At 46.2% G+C, this 16,199-nt stretch overlaps 1 protein-coding gene across 1 annotated transcript in view; it reads left to right on the top strand.

The window, feature by feature from the left end:
• The first annotated feature begins 11,958 nt into the window (after positions 1-11,958).
• The window catches only part of LOC147725843 (extracellular calcium-sensing receptor-like), a 425,517-nt gene continuing 421,276 nt past the window's right edge, over positions 11,959-16,199 (top strand). Inside the window, exon 1 of the mRNA XM_086963370.1 lies at positions 11,959-12,212. Within this exon, the coding sequence (XP_086819496.1) occupies positions 11,959-12,212 (254 nt within the window). The remainder of the gene's footprint in view (positions 12,213-16,199) is intronic.

Genomic DNA, 16,199 nt, shown 5'->3' with positions numbered 1-16,199 from the left:
GGGGAACACCAGTGTCGAACCCTCGTCAGCCCTCGGGTCCCAGAGGGGTTGAGCGGCGTGGGGAGTCACCTGGGGTCAAGTCATGATTAAAGATACATAATATCTTTACAGTCACTCACTGGGATGGACGGATCAACATCGTCGATTTACAGAAGAACTATGGCCATTTTGTGAGTGGCAAACAGGTAAACAAGTCAACAATAACCACAGCAGAACTACATGTCTGTCTAGTCGTGGTATGGAGAGGTCGAGCCAGTGTAGTGTGGTTATGACAGAGTCCAGACAGTGGCTCATGTAAAATTGCGGCTATGTGGCTTGCTGTATAAAATTAGATCTGCTTTGTCTGTCTGTGTCAAAGAGGTATGCTACATGGAGGCTGGTTCACTCAGTGCTGCCTGCCTTGACCATCTGCATGGCCCTGGCCTGCTGTGTGCTAATTATTATCCTGGAAACAGAGACTCAGAGTAGGCACTTTAGAAATGATGCATGTATGTAATACTGTAGCCTCTGAACGTCAAAGTGTTATTTTTTCACTGCACACTGTACCTTATATTTTTCCTCCGGGGTGTTTTAATATCCCTTTCTGTTTTTCCATCGACAATTACAGGCCGGCACTTACCCTTTGCGATGGGAAAAATATTAACTCAGACTTATCATAGCAATCCGCAATTCCGCATCTGCCAGGCAGGCAGTGGACAGTGTGTCTGGTCACCAAGATTGATCGACGGAGCGTCCGATGGAATGGAGGAGTAGCGCGAATAAGAGGAATAGCTGGATGCATGCAACTTCCCAATTTGACAACTACAACATAGAGTTACAGTATCCACTTTGCTCGTCCTTATCTTTTAAATAATGTTATTGTTGTGAACTTCTATGAGTGCGACTCTGTGCGTTTGCTCTCTGCTCCAAATTCATCCCTACAGCTATTTGATAAGTTTCTTTGCTATTTTTAAATCTAATGTAATGTACTACTCAATGTTTTTTCTCTCTGAGGGCAGATAGGCAAGTGAAATTTCATAATTACTGCAGTCCTGTAGTGTCAAATTGTTTAGTACTAGTTAGTAAGTTGTAGTAAGTACTACTTTTCAGTAACCTAACCATCCATTTAGGAAACAACTTCATGCATGCACTTCCTTTATGTCCCTTAAAAGATTTATGGATATCTTTGTATCCAAAGATTTGTTTTTCTTCAATTGTTGTTTGTCCATGCTGTGTTTTTTTTCTCTCTCCCAAAAACTTTCCAAAACACCCCCATTCCCATCCATTTTTCAAACCCTAACCCTCTTCTCCCGGACTGTGTGGTTTTCATTGAGGTGTGACTAAGTGACACCAACAATTCCACACGCTTGCTGGGGAGGAAAAGGTCAAAAGCAACAGATAATCGATTTCAAGGCAAGTCAAGGAATCCGAGGATATATTCTTATTCTGCGTGACACACACCCATGAGTATTTGCAAATCAATTCAGAATTTCATGTCCGCCATCGAGTGGATTCATCATCAACAACATCCTCCTACACGTGAGGAATGCTTACGCTGCTGTGTCCTTCAGTACTAGTTCTCGTAGTATCCATAATCCACGCAACTAGTAGTTAACTTTTGATTGAATACTTTAGCATTGCTTAGGCTACAATTTATGGCACTGTTCTAACTGTGTACTGTACTATCGTCCTCTTCTAATGGTCATCTCAGGCCACTCAATGTTTCATTTCCTTTTTTTTCATATGCTGCTACTGCCAGTGTGTACCACTACTACTACCACCACAACAATGACATTTCATCTGTCCAGGATTCCATAGCCAACCTTAATCGATATTTGCCATGCAGCCAGCCCTGTGCCTATCCCTATTCTCAAACACGAATCACAGGTAAGATAAGCATTTTGGGGGAGGACGGATAATGGAGTAGGAGGAGAGGAGAAACTGACAGTAGTACTAGTAAAGTAGTAGGACAATTAAATTCACTAACTCTGTCAGTGGCACTTTTGTACAAATTTGGGTGATTACTTAGACAATTTGAATCAACCAGCTAGTTAAGTTTCAGGAAAACAAACGTACATAACCTTCCCTGCCTCCCCCTCAAAACAGTAAAAACGCGTATGCTATGTTTACGTGGAAAATAAATAATTATTTCAACCCTAACAAAAAAATAAACTATACCACAAGACCCAACCTACCCCCCTCCCTAAGCCCATGAAATGTCCCCAAAAGTCCAAAAACCCCAATGCCCAATTCCTACCCCCCACCAGTCTTTAAAAAAAGGGGCAAGAGACAGTCTCTCTGTACTTTGGCCGGCGTAGTCCTGTGGCCAGGTGATCACGCAGCTCTCTCCATTGGGCCTTGAGCAGGACTTTCTCCCTCTCCACCTCCTGCTCAAAGTAGGCCACTCGCAGGGTTTGGCGGTGCACACGTGCCTTGCAGGTACTGTGGGGGGCAGCTGTTGGTTTTGCAAGCTCTGCGGCGGGTGGCTGCCGGACCATGCACCGTTCCGCTGGAAGATTGCGCTGGCTGTATGATCCAGGGGCAGTGGAGGAGGATGCCGCTGCTGTTGTTTACTGTGAGTCATCCTCCTCCTCCTGAGCCACCAGCCGCCAATATTCAGCGACAATTGCCTCCAGCTTCCATCGCCTGACCCTGATAGCCAACTCCTTCCTTGATAGTTTAGAAGGAGTATCTATATGAAGGAAGAAATAAATACTGTAACCAATACTCTTTAAGATTAACACAAAATAATTCAACAGAAAGTTGTGTCACATTAGCACTAGCAACTTGCAAGCACAGTACATCACATTTGTGACATGTATCTATCTAACCTCCCACTTTGAGTTTCAGGAATTCTACTAGCACTATGGACTCACTACATTAGACTCAGACAGTACACCAGTCTTCTCTCTTGTTTAGCGAACTTAGTACGTAAATTTGTGGAAGCCGGCATAATGCCAGCGCAGTCAGCTTTCACCCAAGAAAAACAGACGCAAGCCATGATGACGCAGACTCGCGTAACTGTTATCAGTACATGCAGGTGGGGAAGCTCTTACTTTTCTAATACGGTTGGCACTGGCCATACTCTGTTAGAAGTTACAACAAGGGCTACTGCTCATTTAATTTCACTTTCACCCTGCCCTGCCCCTGACTACTACAAAAGGAAAATGAAGAAGATAATATGATCATCTATCCCTTCACATGATATTTGCTTATATAAGGGATGACTTTAGGTGCTTTGTTTTTATTGATTGAGTGAACACCGATAGGCCACACATGAATGACAGAGTTGAAAAAAAATTATTAACATAGGAAGTGAGTGGTCACCGTAATCGCCGGAGGAAGGCACTTGTGACTTGACTTGATAATGTGAACTATAAAATATAGATACACAGTATATGCTGTGCTTGCAAAATACTAGTCAAGGGAGTATTCTGAAAAAAATCAACTTCTACTTTCCTCACCTTTCCTACTCTTGCACAGACATGCAGTGTTACATGCTCTTCAAACTAACACTCTTCATCCAGTGACCGTCTTCTCTGTCTACTCTACATACACCTATGCTGCTATCTATGAGGAAGATACCAGCATCCATCCATTCAAAGTAAATGTCAATCATTCTTCTTAATGTCTCAAGTGAACAAACCTTACTTTTTCTCACCGAAAAACACCCTTTTTATTTTATTTTGTAAACCGCCACCCATGCATCCGTGCTTGACTTGGATTTGAATTTGACCCAAAGGATATATTGCACACACATACAGTTTCTGTTTCACCCACCCAGGCAGTCCTCTTTTCTTTCTCCTTCCACCCATACTTGCTTCAACCGATCATGCATCAGATTCATGCTAGCCACCTCTGCTTGCATTCAAAAACGCGTATCATTCTTTGCCTGTCATTAAGTTAACTCGCTCGTCCTTCCTTACACCATTCTTTCCCTTTTTGTTCATCCCATCCATCAAGTTCAACTCAGATCTAACTTCAATCAATCAATTAATACACTTGTAGAGCACGGTACTCACCCGTGAGGGTCTCAGGTGCTGGGGGGGAGTGCCGCTAATGCTCAAAAAGCCAGGTATTTAGGTGTTTCCTGAATGTGAGGTGGTCCTGGGTCAGACGTAGGTGGGCGGGGAGGGAGTTACATGTCTTGGCCGCCTGGTAGGAGAATGACCTTCCTCCGGCGGTGGTTCTGCGGATCCGTGGGAGGGTGGCGAGGGCAAGGCTGTCCGAGTGCAGTGTGTGTGTTGGAGTGTAGAACATGAGGCGCTTGTTGAGGTATTTGGAGCCTATGCCATGGAACAATTTGTGTGCGTGGGTGAGGAGCCTGAACGTGATCCTTTTGCTGATAGGGAGCCAGTGCAGGTCTCTCAGGTGGGCTGATATGTGACTGCGGCGGGGGATGTCGAGAATGAGTCATGTGGATGCTTTCTGTATGCGTTGGAGTCTTTTCTGAAGTTTGATTGTGGTTCCTGCGTGAAGCATGAAGATGAGATGGCGTTGACTTGCTTGGTCATCGTGAGAGAGGAGTCCATGCTGAATCCCAGGTTGCGTGCGTGCTCAGTGGGTGTCGGTGCGGTGCCTAGTTCTGCGGGCCACCAGGAGTCGCCCCAGGCGAATAGGGGTGGGTCGACAATGAGGACCTCCGTCTTGTCTGAGTTCATTTTCAGACAGCTTAGTTTCATCCATTCCGCGACGTTTTTCATTCCTTCCTGGAGGTTGAGTTTGGTGGCGGCTGGGTCTTTAGTGAGGTAGAGTATCAGCTGGGTGTCGTTGGCATATGAGATGATGTTGAGGTTGTGTTTGCGTGTGATGGTGGCGAGGGGACTCAGGTAGATATTGAAGAGGGTTGGGCTGAGTGATGAGCCTTTGGGTACGCCGCAGATGATCTCGGTGGCCACGTTCTGTCGGAGAGGAAAAAGGTGTTCCAGTCCAGGGCTTTGTCTTGGATCCCAGCGTTGTGGAGGCGGGTTATTAGGGTGCGATGGCATACTGTATCAAAGGCGGTTGAGAGGTCTAGGAGAATGAGGGCGGTGGTTTCCCCATTGTCGAGTAGGGTCCTGATGTCATCGTTGGCTGCGATGAGGGCAGTCTCGGTGCTGTGGTTGGCTTGAGAACCAGACTGGGATGGGTTGAGGGACCCATTGGCTTTGAGGAATGCGGTCAAGTGCTTATTGACGATCTTCTCGATCACTTTCGCCGGGAAGGGAAGAAGAGAGATGGGGCTAAGGTTTTTGAGTTCTATGGGGTCCGCTGTGGGTTTCTTCAGTAGGGTGTTGATCACTGCGTGCTTTAAGCTCTCTGAGAAGGTGGCGGATGCGAGGAAGTTGTTTATGACGTTCCATAGGTGGGGAGCGATGATGGTGTCGGCTTTGTTGAAGATGTGGTGAGGGCAAGGGTCGGAAGGAGAGCCGGAGTGGATGGTGTTCATGGCGTTCATGGCGTGGGCGATGTCGTCAGTGCTGATGGGAGTCCAAGCGCTGAGGATGGTTGTAGGGGGGTGTTGTTTCGGTGGCTGGTGGGGAGTCTGGACACCGAAGCTGTTGTGTATATCGACGATCTTGCGGTGGAAGAATGTGGCGAGGGAGTTGTAGAGTTCTTGTGATAGTGTGATGTTGTTGCTGTTGATGTTGGGATAGGAGAGCTCTTTTACGATGTTGAAGAGTTCCTTGATGTTGTGTGTGTTGTTGTCCAGCCGTTCTTTGAAAGATGTCTTTTTGGTGGTGCAGATCAACTGGTGGTCTTTGCGGGTGGCGTTCTTGAGGGCTGTCATATATTCTGTCATCTGTTCATACTTACACTAAGTTTAGGGGTTGGACTTACTCTAGGGTCCCACCTATGGGTGGTCCCAGGAAGGGGGTGGTTACACCCCTTTCCCTTGGACCAGTTTCGCACCAGAGTAGGGGCTGAGAACCACTGCAACCGGTTTGAACTGGGGTATGCACAGGGACACCAAGTGTCCCACCAACAAAGTCTGAAAACGCATTCTCTGAATGCACCCACTCAGCCCCACTACACCAAAGCCTGTCTAGGAGGAAACCTGTTGTCCAGTCTTCCCCTGCCAGAGTTTCATCCAGCAGCAGGAGGTCAGACCCATGTCTGTGGATGCAGCATCCATTTTGTGATGCTGGGGCTCGTTTAAAGTAATACTGGTTAAGTAAGTATGTACATGTCTTCTCGCTCTAGAAGAGTGGAATTCTACCTCCGCCACCAGGAATGGCAGGGGCCAGATTCCAAAATGTTTGACACCAAAACAATGTGTTTCCATGCAGCCATTCCAAAGTTAGCATTTACCGCGAAGATATAATGCACTTAGGAGTATATGGTCTGGCTGCATCACAGAACAGCTACAGAGAATTGGTGCCATTTTGGAAGGATTCCCAGGGATGGCTAATACATGCCTCAGCCCCTGGTAGGCCTCTGTGTTACGTATGCCCTTAGTACCTAAGGTACCATATTCTAGGGACTCACAAGGGTAACCCAGTAACCAATCTGTAGTTGACTTAATGCAATCAATTTAGCGAGGAAGCAGTTAGGCTGGGGTCCTGGTTAGTAGGGCCCCAGCCAGACTAAAGTCGAAAAACAGTGAAACACCAGCAAAAAGTGGGGTTAACCCTAGTAAGAAGATGCTACTCTCCTACATATAATATATGCAGAGCAGAGCAGTAGGGACTAGAGCTTCAAATTTGAAGACCTGCAGAATGACTGGCACTGGGGGACCAAGAACAGGAATCTTGGTAAATCAGGAGCAATGCAAGGCTGTACTTATAATATACGCAGCTCAGGGTAGTAGCCACATGAGCTGCAGCGACGGGAGACCTGCAGAACGAGTGCAGTGGGGGGACCATGAACAGGGATCTTGGTAAATCTGGAGCTTGGTAAATCTGGATCAAAGGAAGGCTGGGCATATAATATGCACAGAGAAGAGTATAGGGACATGATAATATATGCACTGCAGAGTATTAGGGATATGAACACCAGATTTGGGAGACCTCCAGAACGAGTGCCGTGGGGGGATCATGATTAGGGATCTTGGTATATCTACAGCTTAGTAAATCTGGAGTAATGCAATACTGCGCTTATAATATACACAGAGCAGAGTAGTAGGGACATGAGCTCCAAATTCGGAGACCTGCAGAATTATTGGCAGTGAGGGGACCATGAACAGGGATCTTGGTAATTCTGGAGTAATGCAAGGTTGGGCTTATAATATACGCAGAGCAAAGAAATACGGGCATTAGCTTCAGATTCAGGAGACCTGTAGAACGAGTGGCACTGGGGACCATGATAAGGGCTCTTGGAAAATCTGGAGCAATGAAAGGCTGGGCTTATATTAAACGCAGAGCAGTGGGGCCAAGAGCTCCAAATTCGGGAGACCTACAGAACAAGCGCCAGTGTGGGGACCTTGATCAATGATCTTGATAAATTTGGAGCTTGGTGAATGGGAGCAGTGCAAGGCTGGGCTAATAATCATAGCAGGACAGAGTAGTATGGACACGAGCTGCACAGATGGGAGTCCTGCAGAACGCGTCACAGTAGGGGGGACCATGATCAGGGATCTTGGTAAATCTCGAGCAATGCCAGGCGGTGCAAGTTGCTGCTTTGCGTTATTATGTGTGATTAGTTGGTACGCGGGTGGAGCTTGGGTGTTCCCACACATCCACCCATAAATTCTGAAACATTCTTAGATTTATCAACACTGTTGGTGGGAAGTGTCAGAATTGTACGCCTTCCCATGAGAGGTGAATGAGGAGAAAAATATGTATTTCTCCTCGTTTCCTCATTTTAAGTGAGCTGCATTCTGAAGAACTCCTTAAAAAAGGAGAAATCCTATGAATCTTTGTTTGTGCAGGGAGGGGCCCCTTCCTGCACAAAGAGAACCCTGCTGGCAATACAGACGATCCATGTCACAAAAGTGCTCCATCAGCGCTGGCTGTGGATTGTGTTCCGTCACAGGTAGAGGACAGGAATGAGCCATGTCTTGATAGATTTGCTGCATTCCTGCACTCTCCCTTTCATGAAGTTCCATACAGCAACTTGCCTTGCTGCTTTGTGTTTCATGACAAAGGACAAACCTTCCTCCACAGACACTACCTGTTTGAGACTCACTTCCAGGCTCAAACAAGCAACAAACTCTGGTGGCTAATGCAGATGAGAGGAAAGATTTTAGAAAGTGCCTCTTTTCTCCCTGTTTTCTTTGTACTGTTGCTGAAGGTGTTTTGATTTGTGTAATTGGATACTGCGATTCAGTTCCAGTACACATGCTCTGACCTGTAAAACATGAAGACATTTCCTCACTCCTCAATGTCACATTCAACTTCCCTACAAGGCTATGGTATATGGTGTTCCTAAATGCACCCATTGAATGGAAAGTTAAAAGTCACCCATGGAAAATGGCACTGGGGATTGGACTACTTACTACCCTAGCCATACCTCTGGGTAGGCTCACAGGCTCTGCACAAGTGAAGACGGGTTCCTTCAACTTGGAGTTAGTGAGTGACAGGATCAGTGGCATTGTTTGCAGTAGCTGAGAGATGACCTGCAGTAAACAGCTGTAAAGGTATGCAGCGTTACCCTTGGCACCTTCTCGCTACTGGTTTAGGGAGTGACCAGGAGTCACCCCCACCCACAAGCTACTGCTAGGAATCCCCTGGCAGCCACCACAGCATACAAATGAACTTTACCTGTGGTTTGGGATCTGAGAGGATAGCTGGAGGGCTGTACCTGCTCCAACATTTACCAAGTGGACTTTAGGTGAGTTGGCTGACCTCCTGAATAAGCTACAGGGCCTCAACAAGCTGCAAGAGGACTTTCCTGAAGCACCCTGCAGAACATGACTAGCTCGGGCCTGGCCTTGACCATGCTGATGGCCTGGGCTAGAGTGAGTCTCCAACCTCAAATGCTTTTCCTGAGGTCCTGGTACAAAGGCCTGTATCTAAAGGGACTTTTCTTAGCATCCCAGAGGACCCACCTTCCAAGTTGATTCGCCCTGGGCACCCTAAGGCTCTTTGCTCAATGGCAAGGTGACCCCAAGGGTTGAGTTCAGGTTTAAAGAACTGAAACCTTTAACTGGATATAACAAGATAGTGACCTAATTACTGGGGGTGGCATTTCATCCATCGCAATAAGTCTCTTGCTCACAAGTTGTGTTAATACAAATGGTGACTGTGATTAAGAAGGAGGGCAGTCTGTGAATAAGATCATAGTGAGCAAATCCTACATTGTTATGAGTGAATTGTTGGGTGTAGACATTCAATGGGAACAGGGGTGATTTGTGCTCATAATATGGTGGTACCCCTGTTTGAAAAGGTTTCTATTAGGAGTTGTGTTAAGGAAAATGGTTTAACAGAATGATAACATGGTAGATTGTGATTACATAAGGTTTGTAGTGAGTTGTGACAACATGATTTAGCGAATTCCTGCAATATTTATTTGAACGCTTTGTGAGCCTTATGTATGTTGCATTAATCTTTTATCTTAAAATTAATGTGAAATACAGCTTTTTCCATGTATTATTGCATTATGCATTCTTTCTGCAAATTGCTCTGTTGATCTTCCTTGGAAGGCTTGGTCAGTTTAGCACAAACACCAGAGATGCAGATATAATTGTAATAGTCCTGTCTGTCAGTGCGTTAATGTCTTCAAACATAGGGCCTGATTCACAAAGGGTAACTCACACTTTAGTGATAGTTTAAGTTTGTTTGCTATTCACAAAGATATGTTACGAGTCGTATATTTACGACAGCGGAGCCTCTGCACGTAAACGATAGGACAGTCTGATCTTTTTATGCCCAGAGACTCTTCTGTAGGAAAGATACTACTCGTAACATATCTTTGTGAATAGCAAATAAAATTAAACTTACACTAAAGTGTAAGTCACCCTTCATGACTCAGGCCCAGAGGCCTTCCTTAATTCCGTGCTGATGGTTGTACAGTTTGATCATTTCTTTTTTTATTCTACTTTGCAAACCTCAGAGTTGTAATCCTCAAGATACAAACATGTTTTTACTCAGTATCCCCTTCAGAATGAAGTATTAAAATGGAATAATCGACTGTGCTGTTAGTCCATCTAAACAAACATGTTAGTTCTCTGGCCTGGAATCTATGTATAGGTTGAAGGAGAGGTCTGTAATCCTGATGCAATATTTCATCACATGGAGCTGGTCTCGTCTATAAGAAGAGGGCATGACCCGTCCCATGAGCAGTCTTTCCTGCTGCCCCATTTCACAGACTCTTAGGTGTTGTTTCTGCTGCAAGAAGGAAGATGTGTCCAAGAGCAGAGGTGCTGATGCTGTGAAGCCGGACTCCAGGTATGTCAGCAGAGCTCAGCCTGTGTGCTTTACTTGTGCTTGTTTAGCTGGGGTTTTTATTAGTGATAAGAAGAGCTCTGCTTCGCAGCATCGAAATGCCTGCTTGGGACAGAGGGAGAGCTAGACACATGAAAAGAAGATAATGTGGAATATGTTATAATAGTTTAAACCGCGAGGATTCTCATTTCTTTCTCTGCTGCTGTTGTTCGTGAAACTCACCATGGAGCAGAGGCTGTGGGCAGACTGACAGAGTCTTCATTTAGGGCAGGCTGTGAAATGAAGGGCGCGTGAGCTCATGAGGGGAGAGGGGGCAGATGTCAGTGGTGGGGTGAGGAGAAGAGGGGGTTGGGAGAGGTCAGTGGTGGGGTGAGCTGATGAGGGGAGAGGGGGCAGATGTCAGTGGGTGGGGTGAGCGGATGAGGGGGGAGGGGGCAGAGGTCAGTGGTGGGGTGAGGAGAAGAGGGGGTGGGGAGAGGTCAGTGGTGGGGTGAGCTGATGAGGGGAGAGGGGGCAGAGGTCAGTGGGTGGGGTGAGCTGATGAGGGGAGAGGGGGCAGAGGTCAGTGGGTGGGGTGAGCTGATGAGGGGAGAGGGGGCAGAGGTCAGTGGGTGGGGTGAGCTGATGAGGGGAGAGGGGGCAGAGGTCAGTGCTGGGGTGAGCGGATGAGGGGAGAGGGGGCAGAGGTCAGTGGGTGGGGTGAACTGATGAGGGGAGAGGGGGCAGAGGTCAGTGCTGAGGTGAGCGGATGAGGGGAGAGGGGGCAGAGATCAGTGGGTGGGGTGAGCTGATGAGGGAAGAGGGGGCAGAGGTCAGTGGTGGGGTGAGCTGATGAGGGAAGAGGGGGCAGAGGTCAGTGGTGGGGTGAGCTGATGAGGGGGAAGAGGTCAGTGGTGGGGTGAGCTGATGAGGGGAGAGGGGGCAGAGGTCAGTGCTGGGGTGAGCTGATGAGGGGGAAGAGGTCAGTGGTGGGGTGAGCTGATGAGGGGAGAGGGGGCAAGTGTGAGGACAGACAGCGGCTCACAGAGGGGGGTAAAGAGAGGCTGCCCTCGCTCGATCCTCAGGACAGCCTGGTTGACTCACACGGATCTTGCTGAGTGTTTACTTGTGTTTCCTTCACCACTGGAAGCTGCAGTGATTCCTGTGCAAAGGTCGAGTGACCATCAATGCAGGGGACATTAGTGACTTTATGTGGGAAGAAGGTGAAGTGAGAGAGTTCAAAGCACTAAGACAAGTTTCTGAGGCACCAACCGGATGATTCTGAGACAGACAGCTGCACTCTGACCCAGAGTCCAGGGGAGGGGGGTACTTCTAGCGCCTCGAGGCTCTAATCATCGGAGGCTCAGCTTGGGTGAAGCCAGAGACAGACAGCTGCCCTCTGACCCTTCAGAATCACTGTGTGAGAGTAGGAGCCGTCTCTAAGTGACGCTGTATTTTTGTTCATTGAAGGGAGTTTGTGTTTCCGTTTTCAGGGTGAAGCAGAAGAAGAAGGCATCAAGGCACCGTCAGAGGTCACAGATCCACGTCAGAGGTCAGAGATCCACGTCAGAGGTCAGAGATCCACGTCAGAGGTCACAGATCCACGTTAGAGGTCACAGATCCACGTCACACTGCAGGTGCATCAGTCTGCTTCTGTGTGACGTCATTCACTCCCTGCACTCCACCTCCAGCAGCAATGCACGTCCTGGATATGAGCTGCTTTACAAGTGTGCTGTGGCAGAGTTTCCTGCTGCTGTCACTGGTGCCTCAGTGTGCACTGTGGGAGGCTGTGACGCAAACATCTGGCTGCGCCCTGAACAGCAGCTTCCAGCAGCGCTTCTACAAGGAGGGGGACTTCATGCTCGGAGGGATTATAAATGTGAAAATTCATGAAGTACTATGGAATGACGGTCTGGACCCAGTTTTCGGAGAGCCATGGAGGTGTGAAACGTAAGTTATTCCATGTTTAACTATCTCAAAGCGAGCACTACTCTGATGCTCTTCTGCATTACACACACATTCGTCATAAGGCACCCAACCTTCCCCTCATACATCAGATTTCAGCTCCGTGAGATGTTTGAGGCTATTAAAGTTAGACCTGTGCATTCATCCCCAGCCCAGGTGGGTCCCTATAGACTCTGAACCCTGGGCCCCTTGTATCACTAACGCTCTAAATGCAAGTGTAGCCTGACTGCTGCAGCCTGAACCCTGCCATCACACCTGTCAATCAACCCTTCTGAGAGGCAGGAAACCCTGATTTCCACCACTAGGGGGCCTCAGACAACAAGAGTCAGGAATGGTGGTCTAATGCTAACTCTCCCCTGGTCAGTAAGTCCCCCCCCCCTTATGATGCACCATCCTTCACACCGTTGCAACACTTTCTCAAGACCAGAAAATAAAGTTCGACCCATCAGTTCTCCATTCAGTCAACACAACCTTGATCTGAAGGAGGTAAATATATGGTTAAAAGCAGTTTTATAGGTTTTTGGAAATGATTGCACTTCATGCAAACTTACACATTATTGTGCTGAGTTGTCACATATTTGTTGTTTCAATGTGTTTATTACTTTATGCAGAGCTAAACAAACAAATGCAAGCATCGCGCTACATTGCACCCCAAGCACCCATCAAACCCCCCAACCTCCCATAAAACAGTCGAGGGTCAGACAGTGGAACACAAGGTTTCCAACAGCTGGTAGTCATCCAGCCCATCACCCAGGTACATGAACCTACTCGCTCCATCACTCACCCCGCTGTGTCCGGCAGGTGAACGCCCCAACAGTGCCACCTTGTCAAATCCCTTCAGTGGTCCCCGAGCCCCAGCTGCCCAAATGCTCTCACATTTTTGCCGACAGCCCCCCCTTTGGAACAACAAAAGGGGGTGTTATTATCACAGGGTATGGAATGGCGCTTCCCAGATCACGTGAGATTAGCTCACAAATGAAATATCTGTGCAGTGCTACAGGTGAGGGAGAAACCCCTGAAACCCCAATCAGAAACAACAACATGCCCTGTGCACAAGCAAATGAGTAGATAAACAAAATACAATGTCAATGACAAATACAGATGTAAACAAATGTTGTTTTTGACGTGTTGTCATTTAATAGTTCATTACTTCACAGGCCATCCAACACGTGTTTCGTCAAGTTGGTGTAAAACCCTTGACTTCTTCAGGGCTGGAAGCAAACAAGGAAAATTACAAAATTCACCAGCAAATATACATAGAGTTACAGGTCTGTGACCAACCAAGTCTTAATGCACAAACATGCGCAAGGATTTAATAAAACATACACGAAGGGAAGCACACCAAGAAAGAAGAAGCAAGTTCCAAATGATCCGCTATGAAGCTTACTGTTTCATTAATGCGTGTATTGAAGTAGTACACAAACGCATGTGACGTGGAGTCTACTCGAAGTCGTTGTTTGTGGTAAATCACAATCCATCCACACCAAATAAGACAATCAGTGCAGAAGCTGGGGTGATAGGGTAGATAAATGTATTCGTGAACAGTGAAAAAGATCAGGTGCACGCCTAGAACCAAATCCAGAACGGGGTACAATCAATGGGAGAGCCTACATTATTGGTGACAAATATAAGTGCCTTGTACCTGAAGAGATTATTTATCCCAAAATGCGAACTCCACCCAGGCATACCTGTACTAATGTTGGGTGAGTCTTAGGACCTAGAGGAAGTTGAAGTTGAAGTTGAGGACATTTGTAGAGCTCACGTATACTAAAAAGGTTTCATGGCGCTAAGGCAGTCGGCTCTAATGAATAACCAGGTCTTCAAACCTTTGTGGAACTCCAAGAGATCGCAGGCTATCAGGAAGGGAGTTCCAAAATCGTGGAGACTGGAAGGAAAAGCTCAACCCCCCATGTTTCTTCCTAACAAAACGAGGAAAAACCAGGAGGTTCTTAGAAGAAGACTGTAAATTCCTAGAAGGGATGTAAGATGAAAGCCTAGAGGCTACATAGGAGGGGGCTAAGCCCACTAATGATTTAAAAATAAGACACCCTAATTTAAATAGGCATCTATAGGCAACCGGTAACCAGTGCAGTTGCCTCAACAACGGAAGTATCAACAAAAAAAGCGCCAATGCTGCCATCAATCGTTTCTCACGATATCAACAACTCACAATCGATTTAAACAAAAAGTGAGGGGATCTATGTCTCTAGAATCAATCTTCAATTTTATTGATTTATTGCTTCATTTATGTTTTTTTTGATTTTCTCTAAATTATTTTTCAGTTTGAAAAAACATATCACATACAAAATATGAAACACATTATATACACTTAAAACACTCCCCTACCAACACTCACACATACATTCAATTGTGAATCACAATCAAACACTCTCAGACACACTCTACAATACAGGGTACATAATAACAGTTATTCCGAATTTAATGTAAGTCATATATCTATAATGCCATAGATATTCCTTTAAGCCTATTTGTAAATTTTCACAAAAGATGTATAATTTCTTTTACATTCTTATGGCATAATGCAATACAGGGTCGATTGTGAGTTGTTGATATCGTGAGAAACAATTGCTGGCAGCATTGGCGCTTTTTTTGTTGATACATTAGGCTGTGGCTTGGCCTTGCTGCTTGAGAGCCCATACCCAGTAGTGTTTAATTGCATTTATCAACAACGGAAGAGCATGATGTAATCTGGGCCGATTGTAAATCAGCCTAGCCACCTGATTTTGAATGACTTGGAGTCAGCGTAGTTCAGAGGAGGATAAAGAAGCAACAGGGTAAGACAATGTCAGATGTAATTGATAAAACATCAAGTCACATAGTGGCCTGAGAATATCCGCGCAGAGAAACCGGTGCGTAATGATCACCCAGCCACTGGTGAAGATTCCGACCCAGCGGGTCCTAAAGAAATATTTTCTCACAGCGTTGTGAAGAATTTCCAGTGATTCTTTAAATCTGTGTAAGATTTACTCCCATGAGTAAAACCGGAGATGAAGTTCAAACTATTCTACACAACCACTTACCTTTCCCCCCAGGCAGACCCATTGTGTCAGGAATAGGAGGTCTCACCGAGCGCCTTGCGGAATATGTGGATCTTTTCCTGGGACCTCTGCAAAAATCTCCCCATATCTATCAGGGATACAAAGCACATACTCAGTGTTCTATCTGACTCCACAAATGGGATGATAACATGACCCTTGTGACATTGGATGTGGTATCTCTTTATACAAGCATTAGACCAGATCTAGGTATTGAAGCAATTTCACACTTTCTGCATAAAAGAGCTGCATCACAGTGGCAACACACAAACATGTTAAAAACTGTCTATCAGCCATGAAACTGAGATTTAGTAAAAGGGACTATACACACCTGAATCTTACCAAAGCAGAAACCAGAATTAGGCATACTCAAAGAGAAGAAACTTTTTGCGACAGAACACGTAACACTGAGAAAATGACAGTTAGACTAGTTACAGACTTCAATGGTTACAAAGGGGCTTTGTCAAAAAGTCTGAACAAACACTGGTCACAAATGACACCGCCTTAGCTGAACACATTGGTAGTCGACCACAAATTGCCTATAGAATGGGTAGAACATTAAGAACGAGATTAGGTCGAAGCTATCCAAGAACTCAAAACAGAGACAAGTGGCTAACACCTCACACACTGGGTTTCTATCAATGTGGGTCTTGTGGAATGTGTGGATGGGCTAACAACCACAAGAGAGCCTTTTCTGGTCCCAACAGAACATATGACATTAGACATAACATTACCCGCATTACAAATGTGTTGTATATGTACTAGAATGTGTCTGCGGGTCAAGTCTGTTGGTAGTATCATCAGGACCCTTAGGGAAAGAATAGGAGAACATGTCTGAGCTTTGAGACAACAGGACCGTTACATGTATGGGTTTGTGATAGAGCATGCAGGTCACCAGTCACCAATTACCACATAC

Source organism: Lissotriton vulgaris, chromosome 3_1 (genome assembly GCF_964263255.1).
Source record: "Lissotriton vulgaris chromosome 3_1, aLisVul1.2, whole genome shotgun sequence".
Classification (NCBI taxonomy): domain Eukaryota; kingdom Metazoa; phylum Chordata; class Amphibia; order Caudata; family Salamandridae; genus Lissotriton; species Lissotriton vulgaris.
Note: the sequence above shows the minus strand (reverse complement) of the source record. Positions and strands in the feature narration are given on the sequence as shown.